The sequence below is a fragment of the Micropterus salmoides genome, unplaced genomic scaffold, assembly GCF_014851395.1.
Source record: "Micropterus salmoides isolate LMB-PRFRI ecotype aquatic unplaced genomic scaffold, ASM1485139v1 Ms_hic_scaffold_18, whole genome shotgun sequence".
NCBI classification, from domain to species: Eukaryota; Metazoa; Chordata; class Actinopteri; order Centrarchiformes; family Centrarchidae; genus Micropterus; species Micropterus salmoides.
The window spans coordinates 7,005,107-7,027,178 of NW_024040928.1; the positions used below are offsets into that span (position 1 = coordinate 7,005,107).

Sequence of the window (22,072 nt, forward strand, 5' to 3'; positions counted from 1 at the left end):
AGTGACAATTTGATAATAAAAATATATATATATATCACAGCAGCCATTGTAATATACCCAGTCACCTTTGTGTGCTCTTTAGAAATACATTATTTGGAATATTTTTACAAAGTAAAATAATTATTTCCAGGTTACAAAAGCCCTCAAGAACTTCCGGGGCGACTTGAGCACCGAGGAAAAAGACGGCGGCGATTTGAAAGATGGCGGCGCACACGCAGAAAAATAACAAACCGGGGAAATCTGGAGGAAAAGAGGCTCAACCTCTGATTATCGCTAAAACTCCGGCGGAGGAACAGCGTCTGAGGTTGGAGAGGTTGATGCGGAACCCGGATAAACCCGCTCCCATCCCAGACCGACCGAAAGAGTGGAACCCGCGGGCCCCTCCGGAGTTCGTCCGAGACGTGATGGGCTCCAGCGCCGGTGCAGGCAGCGGGGAGTTTCATGTTTACCGGCACCTCCGACGCAGAGAGTACCAGAGGCAGGACTTTCTGGACAAGATGGCAGAGAAGCAGGACGCGGACGTAGAATATCTGAAAAAGGTGGAACAAAACATAAAGGCAGCCGAGGAGAGAACGGCGAAGCGCAGGAAGAAGCGGGAAAAGATGAAGCAGAAAAAGCTGATGGCAAAGAAGGCAAAGCAAGAGGCCAACGACAAGAAAGAAGGCGACGCCGACGAGAGCTCGGACAGCAGTGAAGAAGAGAAGGGAGATGAAGAAAGAGAGGCTGACGATGATGCCGAGGCTCCCAGTTTCATCATGGGGAAGAAGTGACGCCCTTTGTCTCCTGCAGAGTGATGAACAGACAGGGCGGGTACTGGTTTTTAATGCTGCTTGATAGTGACATTGTGGGTGACTGACCATGAAGGCATGGGGGACATGGACACCAGAATCACACATAACCGCCTCTGAAAAGGAAAATCTCTGGAACCAGTTAAAGAACCCTCTTTAAGAGAATGTGCTCCCTGTTTTAACACCAGAGAAACATGGATGGACTGCCTAGTTTAATAGGCAGGACCCCCCCACCCTTCTGATTTTGGGGTTTCTTGAGCTTGTCAAAATGTATTGTCAAGTTTTCAGAATTTTGACTGTTGAATTGTTGGGAATCCTCTACCTTTTTAATGGTATATTTGAATTTTTTTTAAAATAAAAATGAGAATATAGATGGAGATTTGGGTGTTACGCAGTTTGTTCACATTGAAATTGCTAAGTTCTTTTTCGGGTGTAGTCGCTGTCAGTCTTTGCAGCCTTGTGAAGCTGCTCCTTGCAAGGTCTATTGCTTGTGGGCACAACAAGGTTGCAGAAAGCAACTCAAAGAATGAAAAGGCGTGACTTCTGGAGGCTCAGGAGTTTCACGTGCGATGTTCCTTGGACAGATTCCTGCTTTCCACGGTGGTGATGGTCTCATTCTGTAGCCATCATCTTTCTTGAGGCAGGTAGATTAAAACCTGGCGGCCAGATATTGTTTGAAACAGGGAAAGCTCTTCCTGTCAGACACAGTCAGCTGTCACAATAACACCTCTGGGTTTTTTTTTTTGTCATTTAAAAAATCAAGGCACACACTGCTTCAATAACTTTCAATTTCTCTAATGAATTAACCTTTTCATTATTTTTGCCTTGATTTAAAATCACTGCCTGCTTTGCAGAACAAGTGAGCCCTCTGATCCAGTTATTGTATTTTAGTTGTAGTTCATGTGCTGGTATTCCACACTGATTTGATTTATCTCTTTAATGTGCAGCTTCAAATTTCTGCTCTGTTGAAATAAATTCAGCTTGTGCTGTTATGACACGTAACACAAATGGAAAGTTTCTCAATAAGCGATTCTGTTCACTGATGGAGGATTTAGCTCATTAAAGATGCATTGGAGTTCCCTGCTGAGGTTGAATGAGGAATAATAAAGAACTGTAGTAAAATGTGGGTCACTGCAAAAAGCATGGAGGGCAATTTTAATGCATCATATTCAGGGGCAAAATGAGTGTTTAAGTTCCCACTGATATCTGAAGTGATTGAAATATAAAATCTGTGTTCTTTAATAAATGTTTTATTACATTATAAAGTGAGCCTATTACATGTCATACATTTCCTCAAACTGATGATGTAAATAAAAGCATACGCTATATGTCTGTATATATAACCTGCTCAGCAGAGAAAATGAATGTTCATCCAGAGGTCCTCTTAAAAGCAAGCTTCCAACAAAATTTCACAGTGTACATAACATGTAAAGGAATAGTCATAGACACATTGTTATTGTAATGTGGCATTTTGTAAAACCTACTGTCAGACAAGAATGAGAGAAGATATTTTGACAAGCTGATCTTGTGGCCATTAATAATGATAAAACACAATTTTCAATGGTCACCAAGCTGAACAGAGAAGTCTCACTTTAGAAATATATAAAAAATGCTATTGCTTAGCATCATCAGGTCACCCCCTTGGCCCAGGGGTTAGGCCGTATTCAGACTAACTTTGGCCCTATGTGAAAAAAATAGCCTTATTCATTTGAATGAAGTCAGTAAGGGTGCCAACACAGAGCTGAGGCTCAACTCTTGCCGAAATGTGGCATCCTCCAGCAAGGGACTGCATTGGCCAACTGCATATGCATGTTCCTGGTGGATTACTTTGTAATGTGAAAGCAGTATTTGTTTACCTTAGGACTGTAATTGAGTTGTAAAATCCTGTCTGTCTGTGTGACGGCGGGAGCAGAGGGCTTTGTGAACCCTGCTAGCCGCTTGGCAAGCTTTATGACGCGTCATTGTGACGTCACAGTGAAGGAGGTGAAGGGCTGGACTACAAACGAGCTGTTTTCAAGCAGTTCAGAGCAGAGCTTTCTGTGGGAGATGGAAACTCCCTTTGGGCTGGACTTTGGGCTTTTTCACTTTGCAAACCTGTTACATGGACAAAAAAGAGATATAACTCAATAAAGGAGAGGGGAAAAGCCATAATACCACCTCTTTAAACACATGAATCTGTTACTCCAAATGGACTTCTAGATTATATTTCATTGCCTCATCAGTACCCTAAACAACGAGCCCCTTATAAAACAGCCCCCTGAGCTGTTTTAACACAGGACTGTTTCAGGTCTGAATTCCTGCTTAAGGTGCTTACCGTGAATTGCAATTTCCCTGGTTCACCTTTGTTACATGTTATGCCTTCACTCTGGACAGAAAATTGTGTAATCAGCTGTTGATGAGATATTGCCTAGCTGGGCTGCAATTCTGAAGAGTTTCAGTTACAGGTTTAACTGAAAAACCACATAAAAAGATTCCACTTGTCACTGCTTTCAAACCATCTCTACAGATAACAGATTTTTCTTTTATGTACTATACAATGACCTCAGGAAAAGCCTTAGCTACATCTGCTCATTCCTGTAGTGAAAGTCATATTCATTCTGAGCTGATTCATTCTGAACATGCTTCTGTCAATTAATCACTCTGTTATGAGAGTCAGACTGATTTATTAGAGGCCTTCACAGGAAAACCATCTGTAATCTGTAACCTAACACAGTGATCCCAGCTGATTCCTGCATGTTATGCGACTGCCTCCACAGACCAAATTTTATGAACTGCAGCCTGCCAATAGGATTTAGGCTGAGTTGTCTCGAGGGGGAGTGCGAGCCAGAGCGGACCAACGCCTGGGAGGGAGGTTTCAGCGTGTTCAGGCAAGACGTACTGCTTCACTTTGCCTTTTTTATTCATAGGTATTCTGTAAGGAAACCTCAGAGCACTTCTTAATTGTGCCTGACTGCCTGACATTTTGCGTTGTTCTCCCTTCTTATCTAAACAATGGTTTATATGTTGAAGTACGACTGAAGTTGAATGAGAATGCAGGACAAGGCCAAGTGGGATTCACAAAAGAAATCAGTGGGAGACGGCAGTGATCAAGATGAGAAGCAGCCTCAAGGTACTGTGACAAGAAGTCTTATGCTGTTGGTTAATACAGTGTGATAATAATGTTTAATCACTGTATATTGTGTCTTTGACATTATGGCATCTGATTGCCCAGTCATACATGTTTTCACTTTATTGTGACATGTGTTGCATGTAAAATAAATTATACAAGGTAATTATTAGATTAAAAGACATGCTTAATCATCTTAAATGTCTTCATGAGCTGCAGTCTTTAGGGGGTAACACATATGTGTAATTTTCCCATTATCTGTCAGACTCTTCCTGCTTATCTTATTCAACACATTTTGTAACAGTGTTCAACTGGGAAACAGCAGTGTTTCCTGTGCCAAGTCCCTGTATTCTCTTCCCCAGATAAGAGGGAGGCAGTGCAGAGACGAACCTTCACCAGGTGGATGAATGCGTTTCTGCAGAGAGTAAGACACACATCAATACAGTTGTGCTGAAACATCGTTCTATTTTTCTTCAGCTCATAAATGAAATCTGCAGTAAGCTACACAATTTGTTATTTCCAGCGTGATCCTCCAGTTGAAGTGCGCGACCTGTTCACAGACATTCAGGATGGCAGAATACTGATGGCTTTGCTGGAGGAGCTGTCTGGGTGCAAACTAGTAAGAGTCAAGCTATATAGAGGGAAAAAATGTTGAGTTCATGAGCTTTGCACCTTATTTGTGAGCCTGTAGTATTCATAAAATAAATACGGTTTCTTCCAAAATAGACGACTGTTGAAGGTTGATACCACTCTCATGTCTGTACAGCAACTTTAAAGCTACAGCCAGCATCCTGTTAGCTTAGCTTAGCACAAAGACTGGTGGCAGGGGAAAAGAGCTAGCCTGGCTCTTTTCAGATATAACAAAACCCAACTACCTACACCATTAAAGCTCAGCCAAGGAATAGAAAACTAAAAATTAGTTAGTTTTTTTGTTACCTATGGACAAAGCTAAGCTAGCTGTTTCCACCGTTACCTGCCATCATGCTAGCTAGGCAAAGTTGCTGGTTGTAGCTTCATATTTGCTATACATGAGAGTGGTATCAGCTTCTCATCTAACTCTCAGCAAGAAAGTGTAAGCTTAATTGTAGCCAAAAATGTTGAACTATTCCCTTCATTGTTCCTTCTGTAATTTTTCATGTTAGCTTTACAGGTTTAGGCCGTCTTCTCACCGCATTTTCAGACTGAACAACATTTCCAAGGCCCTGGCATTCCTGGATGATAGGCATGTGAGTGTGCTTACTTATAAGTCAATACAGTGATGTTGCAATGACATGCATCACGTTTAACATTCAAATCCGGAAAAAACAGATACAGATAACCCTGTTATCTCTCAGGTGAAGTTGCTTGGCATTGATGCCTCTGGCATTGCCGATGGCATCCCTTCTGTTGTTCTTCACCTCGTCTGGAACATCATCCTGTTTTTCCAGGTTTTTTTTCCCATCATCCATCACTCTTATCTCTTCACTCCTTGCCCAGGTCTTTGTCTTTGTCACTGACCTTACATATACGCTCTTTTACTCCAACAGGTAAAGGAGGTGACGGCAGGCCTCCAGAGGCATTTGTCTTCTAGCCTCTCTTCCTTATCAATGAGCAGTTACCCGTCCTTCAGTGACCTCGCACCCCAGCCAAGTGACATTGGCAGCTACTACTGCAAAACCCTGCCAAGCAAAGGCAGAAAGACTGCCAGGGAGCCAAAGTATCATGGGAAAGCAATCAAAACTCTCCTGCAATGGGTCCAAACATGCACCTCAAAGTGAGTCTGAAAAAGATCCAATCACTTACAAAGGACATTTTGTAACATGTCAAACCTAAACAGCCGTAATGAGTGAAGAAAATGTGTGAGCTGGCTGTGTTGAGGTTATATTATTCTGTTTTGTAATTGTGAATTTTCAGGTTTGGGGTGGAGGTGCGTGACTTTGGGAAGAGCTGGAGGAGTGGCCTGGCATTCCTAGCTATGATTAAGTCCTTCAACCCAGCCTTTGTTGACCTGAGGGAGAGCTTGTCTAGAGAGCCAAGAGAAAACATTCAGCTGGCCTTCATGATTGCCCATCACAGTCTGGATATACCACCTCTGCTGGAGCCTGAAGGTAAAAGCTTCCTAAATAAAAAATGCCCCACATTGATCCATCTTCATCCGCAAAGACAAATGTTTCTGCATCTTCACCTTGATAATACTACCGCAGCGCTGACATTAATTATAGGTGCTAGAGACTGACCACGGTGTAATGATACCTCCTACCAAAGAGCTGTAGGAGTAAATCAGAAGCATTTTTCCCACTGCAGACCAATTTAGAAGTTGACCTCTCTAGCAATGAACTGTCGATTTTTTCTTGTATCTTCAGTATTGCATAGAGGCTTGAACTGGCACTACAACGGCAAGATGGTTTTCTTAGTATCAGTCTTCCCCTAATGTGTGAAAACTGTCGATTCTTCTTTACTCAGACGTGTTATGCACTTCACCAGATGAGCAGTCCGTCATCACCTATGTGTCTATGTTCCTGGGGCGTTGTTCAGGCATACATGAGGTTGGTACGGCTTGAATAGTTTGACATTGTTGCTTTTTTGCTTTCTTGCTGAGAGTAAGATAAGAAAATGTGCCACCGTTGTCAAATCAGTCTGTAGTCATTTTGGACAGAGCTAGTCTGGTTCTGTCCAACATCTGCCTACCAACACCCCTAATTAACACATTCTAGACAAGCAAATAGGTCTAAGGGGTGCAGTTGAACATCATATATACACTGGTTATGAGACTGAAACGCATTAAGGGTTGCTCTACCTCTTTCAGGGAACACTGGTACACAGAGTCAGTTTACATCAAGTGATGACAAGACACATGTGTTTTTGTGTCTTAAGAAGATAGAGATGAACAAGAAAAAGGGGTTATAGAATCTAAGTAAGGGTCAGTCTGCGCAGATGTCCAGATGAAGGGTGACAGAGTAGTACACAGTGGGTCAAGGTCTGTCCATCCACATTACTGGCCTCAGTTCAAACTGAGGGAGGACTTCAATGTACTGCAAGCAACAGATCCTTACACACGCACCTCCCAGTAATTCAACACTTATGTTTATGGTGTTACACCGATGGCAAAAAGAAAGAAAGGTTGTTGATGATGTGCACAAGTAGGAAGCTAGCATACATAAAATTTTTGTTAATCCCCTGGTGTATTAAGATGTAGTAACCATTTCATCCAATAATTAGCAAATGTAGCCATACAAAGTTTCAAGGAGAAAGTCAACCTTTCCATACTATAAATTTCCACAATCCCTTTTCCCTCTTATTTTGTTGGGGGTTCTTTAATCATCTGTTTCAACAGCCCATATCTTGCTTGGAACAAACAAGTGTAAAAATGACAATTTGTGTTCTTACCGCAGGTTAGGTGCAGGACTATTTCTTGGCTGGGTGCAGTAAGGCTTTTTTACCGATTAAACAAATGAGATATATCATGTCTTGCTTTAGAGGCGCTGGTAGGCAAATTATGGCATCTTCAAGCAGAGCCAGGTTAGCTGTTTCCCACATTTCCAGTCTTTACATTCAGCTATGTTAACTGATTGCTGGCTGTAGCTTAATACTTAATGCAGGAATGAGAGTGGAATCAATCTTCTCATCTAACTCTCAGGAAAAAGGGAATAAGCTCATTTCCCAAAGTGTCAGTGTCAAAAACACTATCAAAGATACTTCTTTTTCAGCATTATTTCAGTATAGTATCATGTAACTACTACTCATAAACCCTATATTACAGTATCGTACAACAAATATTGAAGTTCCTGACACCCCAAATTTTGGATCACTTGAGTCAGTCAGCTTTGGAGAGACCCTAGCTGACAATCAAGAAGCACAAGCTTTGCTGAAAGGCTTGGAGAAGAGCAGCGAGCAGCAACTGTGGAAACGGTGGGGCAGAATACCCCCAGGGAGCCCCTGGTCCACGTTGCTTCACACAAACGGAGCAGTTGCCCCTGGCCTCTCGTCCAGCACCGGTGACATCTTTTTATCCTGTCATAGCCAAAGCATCACTGAACAACCTGCAGGCAGCGCTGCCACCTCGCCAACCAACAAAAAGAAAAACAGGTGTCCAAGTGTTTTTCAGCCACCCAGAATGCTGGACGCAGGTGTAGACAGCCAGGAGATCCGACCATGGATGGAGAAAGTGTCTGCGGATCAGGGTTACAGCAAGCCAATAGTGGAGGAAAGTACATTTTCCTTGAGCTCCGAGGAAGGAATCTACAGCTTGTCGTCACTGGACTCAGATGAGGAGGAGGCCTACAGCTACATCCTGGATCTGAATAAAGAGGTTTTTCAACCATATGATCTGCTGAAAAGGCAAGTATCAAGGGTTGAAGAGGAAACAGTGGAAGAAATGTTCCCGAATGGACAGCAGACGGAAGAGCCACCACATCTGGACAGATGTGAAACGTTAAACAGCAGTGGATATAAACATCAAGAAGGCTCACTTGCGCAAAATGTTGAGTCAGAAATCAGGACGTTTGATTGGGACAACAATGAAAGTAGTTTGAGAAAGATGACAAACAATAGAGCTGTGTTTGACATGGAGACAGAGAAAGAAAGGATAAGCAGAGAGGAAGGTGAAGAGAGAGGTGTTAGAGCACACTGTAATTGTGATGGTGATAATTGTGAGGAAGAGAAGAAGGAGAAGACAGAAAATGCTAGGTTGGTGACGCATGGTTATAATAAAACAGAGGCTCTGGTAGATGAAGCTAAGAAAACAAAGCTTTTTGAAGTGGCTAGTTGGAAGAAAGAGGATGAGGAAGTGAGTGGGATGAGAGTGGCAGACAAAACGGAAGAGGAAGAAAATGTGACGACCGTTGAGGAAGGGCAAGGCAGAAAGTTAGGGGGAAAAAACGAGGAAACGGATTGTGTAAAGGAGGAACGGAGGAGAAACCAGCCATATGTTGTGAATTCAAGTTTCAAGGTAGGAGTAAATGATAAAATATTAATTGCCAAGGCTGTATGTAAAGTCAGAGGAGCCGGTGCAACTAGAATTAGCACAGAAGTAGACAATGACAGCAAAGACAATGATGCCAGAATGGAAGATCTGACTTGGGAAGATGAAGACAAGAAAGAATACAGTGATGAAGTGATGAATTCAATGGATTTTGAGGCAGTTATAACAGCAGAGGAGAAAGACAGGGAAGTAAAGATTAAGAGACGTAAACTGACTGACAAGAAGGCAACAACAAAAGAAAATCCTGGTAAAACCACCCCCCAAAATGGCGCTAATGGAGATGTTAACATCCATGGTGGTGGCAATAGCTGGACTGCTGCCTCCAGTGCAACTTCTCAGTCATTCAGGTAGGTCATTGCATTTGTGATTTATGAGTACAAACACAATTGACCTCTTCGACAATAGAAAAAGACTAACTGGCGAGTTAACATATCCTATCTAATGCTAATTTGGAGTTGCTGGAGTGTAAACTTCCCCTAGCCAAATAAAGAGCAGGACAGAGTTAGCATAAACTCTGATACGCTAACTTGGCTCGCACAGAGTGAACATTACATTATTTTTTGTAATGTAACATGTAACCTCACAAAATAATGTAGTTAACCAGTTAAAATGTCCCTTTCCTTTGGAAATAACACTAGGTTACTACTGTAGGTAGCATGCTAGTTAGCAGGGCATGCTAAACATACAGTTTAATCCATTTCTTACACCTTGTGTTTATGGTCTTGTTAAGGATAAAAAAAGACACCACCCTCCAAACTCTTTGTATATCGAATATCTCTCTTACTACAGCCCCAAGTACACCGCCTCACCTTCAACCATTGATTTAACAATTGCTGGTTAGTCAATCCTCAGTTGATTTACATATACTATACACATAATTACATTCTTATCTGTGTTTGGTTTTATCGCTTTAACATAAAGTCTATTTCTTCTTAATAAATATGAATATAAAGTGCCTTATTTTAGTTTGATTGTAACATTTCTGTGTTTTATCTACTTTTAAACAGAGAGGGAGGATTCATTCTGCAATCTTTAGCAGCCTCTCGTGACATAACCCCATTAGAGTTGGAATTGCTCTTGGTCCTGTGGATCCTGCTCTACTGCTGCCTCATCCTACCTCAAATTTACCTCTGAGTCCCCCTGCAGTACACTCTTCTTATTAAGATATGCTTATTAGCCCAGTTTTCCACTAATGAGCCAAACAGGGACACTAAGGGCTGGGTTTACTCTTTATCTGTGTCACTAAATTTCCCTTAAGGCAACATTTAATGATTGTTTGCTTCTTGGTGCCAGCAGAAATAATTTGTCATTTGAGCTATAGTTTCAGATAAACACATAACGCTGTTATCCCCATTATTATGCATTTTTTCAGCCACTTGGTTACAATACGGAAATTATTAGTCATGGTTTGTGAGGTATTTTTTGCTGAATGCATGTCCAAAATGCTCTGTTTTTTAATTTATTCTTCTGGCAGAAATGCTCCTTTCAATTTCAGTTAATGTTATCAACCACATGGTGGCATCGCAGCTTCACAGCAGTGACTGTCACACACAACAGGATGTCTTACAGCATTCTGTTGACTGCTGAGAATCCCATATGACCTACTGTTTAATTAGAAGCTGTATTGACATGGTGAGATTAAGCTGATAATTTTTAATGAGCACTTTGACATTTCGCAGGCTCTCACTGTGTCACTTGTGGCTTAGAATGTATACTGTTTCATTGTTTTAATCTCTGATACTGTATGATAATTAAGGCTTATCAACAGCGCAGGCGTTCTTCATGATATCTTTGTGACTACAAATAATAAAACAAATACTTGTTCGGTGTCATATATATTCATATCCTTTCCAAAAGATAGAATCAGTCATGTAAATACTGTATTTCTAGGTGCCACAGTAGGCACATTGATAGTGTCTTTGTTGGAATGCAATTATATGCACAGTGAAACTAGAGCAAAACTTAAGTATGCATCAGTTGCATAAGTGTTCAAAATCCATGTTGACCAGAATGTGTATTAAAGGGGAACTGAGTTTCCCCCGTCCTCACTCTCCACCTACAACACACACTGAAATTCTAAGAAACTAAAAAACATGGCGCCATTGTTTGCTTGGAGCTCAAACCATGGGTCAAAAGCTCAGCCCCAGAGATCGATAGACTTTCAACACTACCGCCACCCCCGCACCAAGCCACGAGAACAACACTTCCCCAAAGCTGGTGTTTGGCCGGTCTTATGTGAGATCAACCTGCAGCGTCTCTAAATCAGACCGAGGATGGTGAGAGAAAAAGCGACAATGTCTGTTATGTATAGTTTTACAACAGTATTGCTAATGGGTTTCACGTCAGATGAGTCGGTTCTACCAGAGCCTGAGAAACTTTTCAGTAGGCCTCTGCTAAGGGGATAAGAAGTCAATCAGCAGCAGCAGTTCAACACATTAGCCCTAAACACAGCCTTGGCCTTTGAAACTTACAATGAACTGGCCACCAGAACCACTGCTGAGCAGCACAACATTTTGTTCTCTTCCTTGGGTCTGGCGTCAGCTCTGGTCCCACTGTCCCGAGTGTCTGGGTCAGAGAGTCTAAGCCAGGACCTGCAGGCCCTGAGACAGGCAGTCACCTTTACAGAGCAGAGCATGGAGGCCACCATATCTGCTCTTACAGATCTGCAACATAGCTGCGCTCTCCAGGGGGGAGCGGGTGGAGGTGGGGTTCAAAGGGTCTGAGGCTGGAGACGAAACAGAAACTGAGGGGGCCACTGCAGGGGTGGAAATTAGAGGGGCAGATACTGGAGAGCAGATGTAGATGATGGGGCAGAGGGAACTGAGGATGGGGTTCATCCTCGGGGTCAGTTAAGAGTGTGGAGCAGCCTACATATTGATGGAAAACCCTCTAGACTATGATTGTAACCAGGCCTTAACACACTGGACCCTTCACCTCCAACACCAGCTTTGAGATGGTGTTAAAAGCCTCTGACAAACCTGAACTTAACAATTGGGTGTATTTCAAAGCTGGATTCTTGTTGAATGGGGAATGAAAATTTAGACACGCATGTCATTTTCAAGACTCAAGGTTATGGTACATATGATATTCTTGTACATTAAAGGTGTCAACAATCAGATCACACATCATTGCAAAAGAAAAACATACACCATCAAAAACATTCAAGCTTAAATTAAAAAAAATGCAGCACTGCATAGCACTCACTTTTGGTCAGCAATTGTTTTTGTGAAGAGGAGACACGCGCTTGTGACATTTGGTGGTAGTAAATTTACACAGCGGGTGCTTTTTATAGGTGTGCAACCTCTATCTTTGCCAACTTATTTTCATATTTCATCCGTAACCTGTTCCCTGTATTAAAGACACATAAATCAGGTCATCAACCACCTGAGCCTGGCCTCACTGCTCCTTACTTACTAAAGCTTAGCCGCAGTAGCTGGAGGACTGTCTCTCCGACAGCCGCATGAGGTTTTGGCTCAGCAAACTGAAGCTGGTGTAGGTGGATAGTCCAAATTCTTGAACAGGAACAAGGTGCAAACCGTGTCAAGCTACCCTCTCCCTTGCATGTTTTCCCGACTGCTTGCACAGACTTGTGTCAGCAGCTTCAAGGATGAGATAGAATATGACATGCCTTCATTTGCCATCGCACCTTTCCAGAGGCAATAAGTGCATTTCCATCCATCGTCTTTTTTTTTTCAGTCAGTAACCTTCCTCCAATTAATACATGAAATAAACAATGCAGTATTTCCATCAACAAGGTTTGACAGGCCCTCCTTTAATTACATCATCTCATTACAGCCTCTTCTTCTGCAATTGTTTAATGGCATCCAACTGGAGAATTAGGGCATTTGTACATGCATATTCATGGATGTCTTGATGAACCAACTTCTAACATTTGCATAACGACAGTTAGGTCTGTAGATCACCCAGAGTAATCAGCACACTGTTCACACTGTGAGGACAATTTTTAAATGTTCAAACACCATAAATAGAACACAATTCACAATATAAATCTCAAATCCCAGACAAATAAAGCAAATATTGCCTGGCTGTTTTGTGTTTAGTGTATGTTTAGAATTGTGTGGTGGTTTGAATCTGAGCATGTTAATCCAAAGGTTAGCATGTATAGTATACCAAAAGGCTTTGAGTGTGTCCATGTACAGTATGTCCCCTACAACGGGTGCTTGTTTATCCCGGGGGTATACAGTATATTGATCCATGTCACAGCACAGAGCAACATTCTCTCTCTGGCCCCCTGTAGTCCCATGCTTTCTGTTGATCGGTAGCATGATGAATGATGGTGAGTAGATTCTAAGTCAGCAATAATTGCTGCTCTCTAAACATCAGTGAGCGAGCATGGGTCCCACAAGTTGTAACAAGACAACTTAGAGCAAATCCATTCACACATTGATTGTTGTTTTCACAGGCGGGCAGAAATCCTTTTTTCCAAAGTTCCAACTAAGGAAATCCTACAGTTTCAAAAGCCTCCTGAGAAAGTCTGGGGTATCAACCATTTAGTCAGACTGAGCTGATTTATCAGGGCTATCACAGAAGAAGACGCTGAAACTCGTCCAAAATATCCTATTTTTCGCTGTCAGAATGGAGTACCATGAAACTGCAAGGCATGAGCACTTGGTTTAAGCACTTTTAAGGAACATATTACACATTAGAAATTCGCGATGGACATGCTGAACTACATGATTTCCTTGTCTCGCTCACTCTATGATATAAAATCTAAATCTAAAGGAGAGTAAATATGTACAGTATTTTACAGTATTAACAGAAATGTAATGATAAAGAGTAGTAGTGAGTTAGAAAGTCAGGTCAAGATTTCAAGATAGTCATAGTCAAGATGGGGGAACACCTGACATCATGCTGGACTCTGTCCACCCAAGAATCCCCTTTAACAGACTATTCTTGTTCATAATCTATGATGATCTCACGGGGCTCGTCCTGCTCATGGGGAGAATTATTAATCCTACAGACTAGAGTGAATATTACACTCTTCTTTTTGTCCTTTTTTTCCTTTTGCTATTGGTATAACACTGAATCCACTTACATTGCATAACAGCTTTGATTTGTGTGTTTCCCAATAGTATGGCATATCATTTTGGGGGGGGAATGGATTCACAGTAATTTCACTGAAGTTGCAGAGTGTGTTTTGTTTTACCTCCAATTTTAAAACATTACAGGATGATTTATAGTTTATTTCTCCTTTTTCACAAAATGATGAAAAGACATTGAAATGGCCGTAATTTATCCCTGTGACTGAATCTCTGCTAGTCTTGCAAAGACATAAAACGCTTTTCTTCCATTACAAAACCATTTTCTCTTTTGTAATTTTTTTCTCTCCGCAACCCATTTCCCCCTGTAACATCTTTATCGTCTTATGCAATTATCGGAAATGGCTTTGCAAGAACATCTTGGCTTATTTGCCAACATAAAAGGAAAACGCTCAAGAAAAATAGTGTTACATTTTCACACTGCACTAGAGTTTAGTAGCCTTGTGGAGATGCCGTGATGATATTTAGCTCATTGAGGAGATGATGAATAGAGGATAGTTTGATGAATAGGACAACAGATCTATCACAAGTAACAGAAATGTCAGCCTATTAATCAAGGAGGGCCAAACTGGCTCATTGAAAACTTCAGGTTTGTGAGTCAATAAGAAGAGTGTGTGTCACTTTTTATGGCAGCCTTCTTCCCCTCAAGCACTTGTAACTCAGAAACTGACAGTCCAACAAGCACTGCCACTTCACACAGCCACTGACCTAGGGCCAGATGTATACACAATCATGCATACGGCATTTTCCACACAGAAAAGAGAGACTGTCCAGTGAGAATGCACAACTCACACATCCTCCAGGCGTGGTGTATACAGTTTTCTATCATGATATAATAAGGAGGTGAAAACATAATTTGTTTAGATGTCCCCTATTATTTTTGTCATTATCATTTGCATTTGAGCCATTATTTTCCAGGGTAAATGATTTCTTTATTACATTTTTAAATGTTAAGCATTTAAGTCTGTTGCAATATTAGCCAAATATATAATAACCACTGATCATTCTTCTGAGCTATAATAATGCTGACTGAGGTATCCCTGCCGATGAGTGTTTGCAGGCGATGTTTTAATGGTACGGTCACTAGAAATAGCCACAGCCTGCCACAGTTTGCTTCTCAGTCCCTCAATCACTCTGTCTGTCCTTTCTTTCAGGGAATCTTCTTTCCCTCAACTCCCCAGACCTGAGGATTCAAGGCGCCCACCACATGCCCTCAGACTTTGCGTCCTTTCCCCATCACTTAACTGCCCCACGCATCTACACACCTGCTCCCACTCCTCTCAGTCCTGCAGTTACCTGGCCTACTACGGCCACTCCTCATCTGGAATTCATTCCCAAACAGCCACTCACCATTTAAACCAGTTTTTGTCCGTTGTTCATGGTCAGTTCATCAAATTTGCCTGTTTGCCATGTTCCTTGTTGCTTACTGGATTTTTGCATTTCCATTACCTGGACTTATATCTGCTTGCCTGTTACCTGTTTGTCGCCTGCCAGCTGTGTGATTGTATGTCTATCTGCGTGCCTGTACCTGCACGCAGTGCTTAAATGGTAAATTATTAGGTGCTGGAGCGCATGAAATGTGCGCACCTGCCGAAAATAATTAATAAAAAATGTATAATAATTACTGATTAATTATTTAAACGCATAGCGTACCCGCGCACTATTTTATTGGGAGAACATTATTAATAATCAAATTAAATACTAAATAAGGAAATCCATTAGATTTACCCAATTAGGCTGGATGAAATCTTGGATTTTATTTGTCTAGAAGGGCCCAAAGCACAGACATACCTTCATGTCCAGAGTCCTCTTGACTGCTCCTAGTTTTGCTCTGTGTGGCGATGGATGACCTAACGTTGGTCACTGGTTTGAACTTGAACTGAGGTGACCCATCAAGGTTTATGAAGAGCAACGATATTGTGGTGGAAACGTTCAAGGAGGCTCGGGTTGCTGTGCAAACTAAGTTCATCTGTGAAAACCAACGTTTGCACTCTGCACTTGAAATTGCAGTTGTGTCCTCTGCCATCAACAGTTTATTCATCTATTTTTGTACCTCTTTCCCATTACTGTCAATGAAGTGTCTGAATGCCCTGATCGTCTGGCGTACACTGTCAATGCGAAAGCGTGTGCAGAGAGATTCCACTTCAATTTGCCATACAATCCCTCTGGATCATCAGGCCAATACTCATTGTGAAGCACTTTCAGTTCTTCAATCAATTTGTTGTATCCTTCCGCTGACAACATGCGACTTTCCACGTTTCTGGCTAAGCTGAGGAAAAAATCCCTCTCTCTGTGAGAGCTTCTTGTGGCCATCCCCTTGAAATTATTTTCTTCAACAACCCTTTGGCACGGTTGTGTTTATCTGCCAATACCTCTTAACACTCTCACCTCCCTGTGAATTGTGTAGAAGTGTGTAGAAATAATGTTTATGTCCCTCTTTTGCAGTTCAGCAGATAACTCTGAAGGTTCCTGCAAAGCATCCCACATCAGGCCCAGGTTACTAACAAAAGCATGAGAGACAAGCACTTGGCCAGACCTGCATAACTCTGGCAGGACAGACTGTCTCTTTTGTCATTCTCAGCTACAGAGGTGAAGTGTTGATATAGCACAGGATAAGATTTCCACACTGCATCTATAGTTCTAAAGCTGGAAGCTACCTACCGTGTATCTAGAATCCGGCCAACTTTGCACAGTTGGATATCAAGTTGGCACATTATTTCAGCTCCATGCAATCTTTTTCCTGATGTGCTATGGAGTGTGTATAGTTTGTCAAGCAATGCTTTGAAATGGTTTTTCGCTCCTATTTCAAGGACATCACTGACGGCGAGCTCCAGTCTGTGTGCACAGCAGTGGCATACTATTATGTTGGGAAATAAATCCTTCAGCCTGCTCACGACCCCGCTTTTGTGCCCAAACAGACACACCATTACATGTAATGCCAACAAGGCACTTGACGACGAGGTCCTCGTTTAGATTAACCTTCTCTAATGTAGAGAGCAAACTTTGCACAATGCCAAGGCAAGGCAAGGCAAGGCAAGGCAAGGCAAGGCAAGTTTATTTGTACAGTACATTTCAACAACAAGGCAATTCAAAGTGATTTACATTAAACATAAAAGCAACACAAGGAAATTGAAAAAGAAACACATTAAAGTATAATTTTGAAAAGAGTGAAATCAAAAGACAAAAAACAAAAAACAAAAAAAACAGGGGAAAACAGGACAGTAAAAGTTTCAGAGCAGTGTACAATCAGGGTTAAAAGAGTTAAATAGAAAATAAAAACAGGCTGAGGGGTTGAGCAAATAATTGAGTTACAATTATTTTTTGCCTTTGAAAAGAGAATAAACAGAGAAGTATCTGCTCTCTCTAGCTAGTCTGTAATCGGGTCCATCGCAATATTTGGGTCCACTGAGTTTGGTTATGTCTGATGTCTCACTCTGTTCAGTCTTACTCACTTTATCTTTTCACTCAATTACCTACTAATTTTTCACCGTGTAAATAGTGTTCACTGAAAATTGAAAAAATAAGAAAAAGAAAACGGACGTTATAGTGCAGTGAAAGTTACTAATCTACAGCTTTAAAATTGATTTAATTAAAGGCAGTGGTAAAAAGAAAAGTCTTCAGTCTTAATTTAAAAGAACTGACAGTTTCAGCAGACCTGCAGTTATCTGGGAGTAATAGATATACGGAGCATAATAACTGAACGTAAAATGTATTTTGGCCCTAAACCATTTAGTGCTTTATAAACGAACAGCAGGATTTTGAAATCAATTCTTTGACATACAGGATGCCAATGTAAAGACCTCAGAATTGGAGTGACGTGATCCACTTTTTTGGTCTTAGTGAGGACTCGAGCAGCAGCGTTCTGAATCAGCTGCAGCTGTATGATGGACACCGTTACAGTAGTCGAGTCGACTGAAGATAAATGCAGGTCTTGCTGAGACATAAGTCCTTTAATCCTTGATATATTCTTCAGGTGATAGTAGGCTGACTTTGTGATTGTCTTAATGTGGCTCCTTAAATTTAGGTCTGAGTCCATGACTACACCAAGATTTCTGGCTTGGTTGGTGGTTCTTAACATTACAAATTGAAGCTAGAGTACTGACTTTCAGTCGTTCTTACTTGGCTCCAAAAACAATAACTTCAGTTTTATCTTTGTTTAATTGAAGAGAATTCTGGCACATCCAGTCGTTGACTTGTTCAATACAGTTACTCAGCACTTGTATGGGATCATAGTCCCCTGGTGATATCGTTATGTAAATCTGTGTGTCATCTGCATAATTATAGTAACATATTTTGTTGTTTTTCATAATCTGAGCCAGTAGCATGTAGATGTTAAACAAAAGAGGCCCTGGAATGGACGCTTGGGGAACTCCACATGTCATTTTTGTTAGCTCAGATGTATAATTACCTATAGACACAAAGTAGTCCCTGTCCTTTAAGTAGGATTCAAACCAGTTTAGTACTGTGTCAGAAAGTCCAACCCAGTTTTCAAGTCTGTCTTGTAATATGTTGTGGTTGACTGTGTCAAATGCAGCACTGAGATCCAATAATACTAAGACTCTTTTTTTTCTGCCACTGTCAGTGTTTGAATGGATGTCATTGAAGACCTTGAATGAATGTCATTGAAGACCTTGTGCTGTGGTGTGGTCGAAATCCTGATTGGAAGACATCAAAACAGTTCTTTAGTGCCTAGAAAGCAATAAACTGTTTAAAAACAGCTTTTTCAATGATTTTACTTAAAAACGGAAGATTTGATATGGGCCTATAATTACTCATTAGTGACTAGATTGCTAGATTGCTAGATTGCTCTTTTTTAAGAGTGGCTTAATGACTGCAGTTTTCAGGGCCTGTGGGAAAAAACCTGAGAGGAGAGACATGTTGACCATTTTGTAGTAGATCTGAGGCCATGCATTTAGACACATTTTTGAAAAAATCTGTTGGCAGAATATCAAGGCAGCATGAGGAGGATTTCAGATGATGTATTGTGTCCTCAAGGTTTTTATGGTTAATAGGATCAAATTGTCTCATGCTATATGAATTGTTTTTAAGTGGACACAGAGACAAGACATATCCTGTTACTGACATGGAGGCACTAATTGCTTGTCTAATTGTTTGGCAAATTCATTGCTTGGCCCTGGTGGATAGAAGTTCAGCGGTTACAGACACCTAACATTTAACAAAGCTAATTTTAGTGTGTTAAAAGCATTATCTGGCCCACTTTTTTCAACAGGCTGTGGCTAACGAGGAATTAATACTAAATTTGCAGGATATGTTGAGTGCTTCCTGTTTCTTAACACATTCACCGTGCTTTTTCTGTTACCTATCAAGACAGGGATGGAGAAGACTACCAGCATATTGGGCCCCGGCTTGTCCTGTGAAGCGTCATGAGTGCTATTTTCCTTGTAGCCTGGACCCAGCACATATCAGACAGAGCTTGCTGGGCTTTTCCACCATTGTGGAGTGGGAGGATGGGTTGGGTGCAGTGCTTGTGGCACATGTGTCAAACCTGGCTGAGGACTTAGAGCCAGTGGTGGAGGTGGACGGTGGGGGAGTTTAGGGTAGAGAAAATGGGAGTAGAGCAAGGGAAGGTGCGGGGATTAAATTTGGTTCCAGCTCTAACCAGCTCTTTCATGTGGCCAGTGAACTCCAACAGGGGGGAGAAAGGGTGTCTGAAGATAAGGGTGACCTAGATGGGGATTGGGGGGGTAAAGATGGTGAATCCTCACTGTTGGTTTTCAGGGAGGTGCAGGCTCTTCCTCTTGGCTCAGATGCCTCCCGTGATCAGAGCTCTCTTCCGGCGGGGGCTGAGGTGGCTCTCCTTCAAGATTTCTGGCGTGTTGTGTTAGGTCTTCTTCTTGTTTAGATTCCTTTTGTCTCTTGTCCTTGGCAGAGGGAACAGATGAGTGACGCAGAAAGTAAAACAGGTTGGACCTGAACAACTTTACTCCTGACTTGTTAAGGCAAAGTCCATCTTTCTTAAAATGATGTCTGCGGTCCCACAGAAAGTAAAAATTTTCATTGAAATGCACTGAATGGACAGTACATGCCGCTGAGAGCCACGTGTTCAATGCCATCAATCTGCTGAATCTCTCAGCTCCTCTTTGGATTGGCGGTATAGGGCCACTGATAAACACCTCAGCATTCAAAGAGCTGACCGTGTTCAACAAATTATTACAGTCTTCTTTCAACACTTCAGACTGTTGCTTCACAACATCATTGGCCCCTTTGTGCAGTATGATGTTTTTTACAGTAAGATGTACAGCCACGATATGCAGGGTTCTTTCTGCCAAGTCAGACACCGTATTCTTTGGAAAGCAGAGTACTTTGGTGTTCTTACTGCACATGCTTCTTACGTCGTTTACAGCACAGTCACCCACAATCAGTGTTTGAGGCCCAGTCGTTAGCTTTCCCTGCAGCCTTTTACTTTCTGATTTACTCTCAGTCCTTACCCTTCTGTGTGAGGATGGGATGTTATCCACGTCATCAGACGGAGATCCAGGGTCCTGCAATAGTGGTGAAAACAGATTTTGCATTTGCATTTCTCTCGTTTCCCCCGAGCTTCTCCCGTATTTTACCGTTTTCTCCCGGTATCTCCCCGTAAATCTCCAGCTTATTTATACCAGCTGTTTGCTACGTTCCCTTCTGTTAAAGCCAGTGGCAGCATGTAGAACAGCTCACAGCACCCGCAAATAAAACAACAAGAAGAAGAAAAGCAGCGTGACGGGTTCAGGACGGATGATGCGTTGCTAAACAGAGTATTTCGCATGCACTTGCCCGTAAAAAAGAGATACGTGCGAACCAGAAAAATGATTTACTATGTGCGAGTAAAAACTACAACCTACAGTCATTTTTGTGCATGAATGGTTGTGATGTTTTTGTTAGTACTTAGCATTAATAAATTACAGACCAACATATACTGTTTTTCTTGCACAAAGATTTAATAAATGAAAACAACCTACAATTAATATTAGGCCTATAGTAGTGATAAACCGTATATGAAAGTTTTATGAATATAGTGGGTGGGGGGGGATGAGGCTGAAGCAGAGCATAAAATAAAATAAATTAATGATAAAGCATGATTAAGAGTGAGCAGTGATGAGATTTAAGTTGAATAATTAATAAGCATCTTGTAAGTTTATAAAACAATTTACTGTTATGTCTTAAGTACATTTTACAGCAATACATTTATTTTGCTTCAAATTTCAATCTGGTCGTCTTTAAGTTTGTATTCGACAGAATACCTTATTATCTCCTTTAAAAGTACTGAAACAAATGTTTACGTGACATACAAAGGCAAGTTATTATTTTGGCCGGTAAAAAATATGTTTGGCCAGTGGATTTTTTCATCTGCCAGTCCCATTGGCAGGTGAGCCAAAAAGTTAATTTCCACCCCTGGCTGTGTCCTACTAAGAACAGGGGTTGAAGAGGCGCACTGCCTGGATGATAATGCAGGCCAGCCAGTCGCATCACAAATCTCAGGGCTCTTTGTTCTGTCTGATACTTGTCCTTCCCAAGGAAATGATTTACTAAGAGCGTCCCAGGGAGGACTCCCACTTTCAGATTTATTACTCAGTTGTTCTTGGTAGTCTTGTTGGTGTTAATTAGCCGTGTTTAGCATGCTCTTGTCCACTGTTTTGGGTCCATGCTAAAGTAGTGTCATTCCCACAGAGTCCATTCACTTCCACATTCACTTCTAACCTGTGGATCTTGGTTTCCAGCACTGCAATTTTCTATAGAAGTGTGTGGAAGTCGTCCGTGGAGAAGTGTGGCATCTAGGATTAGCTATAACTCCAGTCACTGCAGTACAGGCTAGGGCTGTTGATAGGCCCCACTCGCTTGCACTAAGATCCTAAAAGTGTTTAAAGTATGGCAATAGCCTACTTCATCTGAATAGATGACAGTCCCAGTGATTTAAAAGTATCCAAGAGCTGCTGCTCATAATTTGTAACAGGAAAAAGAGAGTTTCAGCAAAAGAATGCAAGCAGAGGTAAGAGCAAAGCAAAGCATCTGCAGGAGGAAGCAGGAAGCGAATGCCAGCAGTGAAAAACATTTGCTGGTGTCTCCATTGCTTCTAGCTGAAATCCAGTGTTGTGAAGGTTACTTTGGAATTGTAATAGGTTACCGATTACAAGTTACTCTTTTTAAAATGTAATAGTTG

The 22,072-nt window shown here is 41.6% G+C and overlaps 2 protein-coding genes and 1 non-coding gene across 5 annotated transcripts; all 3 read left to right on the top strand.

The window, feature by feature from the left end:
* Positions 1 to 47: 47 nt before the first annotated feature.
* Positions 48 to 2,053, top strand: prkrip1 (PRKR interacting protein 1). The gene has a single exon (XM_038726355.1). It carries the CDS (start codon positions 201 to 203, stop codon positions 768 to 770), a length of 570 nt encoding a protein of 189 aa, XP_038582283.1. The 5' UTR covers positions 48 to 200; the 3' UTR covers positions 771 to 2,053.
* On the top strand, positions 1,235 to 1,511 carry LOC119909613. The gene has a single exon (XR_005445500.1).
* A 799-nt stretch (positions 2,054 to 2,852) lies between the features above and the next one.
* clmnb (calmin b) lies at positions 2,853 to 10,688 on the top strand. 3 transcript variants are annotated; one of them, XM_038726350.1, is made up of 11 exons: positions 2,853 to 3,897; positions 4,257 to 4,318; positions 4,418 to 4,513; positions 5,037 to 5,120; positions 5,229 to 5,321; positions 5,421 to 5,647; positions 5,788 to 5,981; positions 6,337 to 6,419; positions 7,634 to 9,201; positions 9,644 to 9,690; positions 9,862 to 10,688. In XM_038726350.1, exons 1-11 carry the CDS (start codon positions 3,813 to 3,815, stop codon positions 9,888 to 9,890), a joined length of 2,568 nt encoding a protein of 855 aa, XP_038582278.1. In that variant the 5' UTR covers positions 2,853 to 3,812; the 3' UTR covers positions 9,891 to 10,688. The 3 variants fall into 3 exon arrangements, with proteins under 3 accessions (XP_038582278.1, XP_038582277.1, XP_038582279.1); XM_038726349.1 differs by lacking the exon at positions 9,644 to 9,690 and having other exon boundaries at positions 2,854 to 3,897; XM_038726351.1 differs by lacking the exon at positions 9,644 to 9,690 and having other exon boundaries at positions 2,855 to 3,897; positions 4,392 to 4,513.
* Positions 10,689 to 22,072: the final 11,384 nt, after the last annotated feature.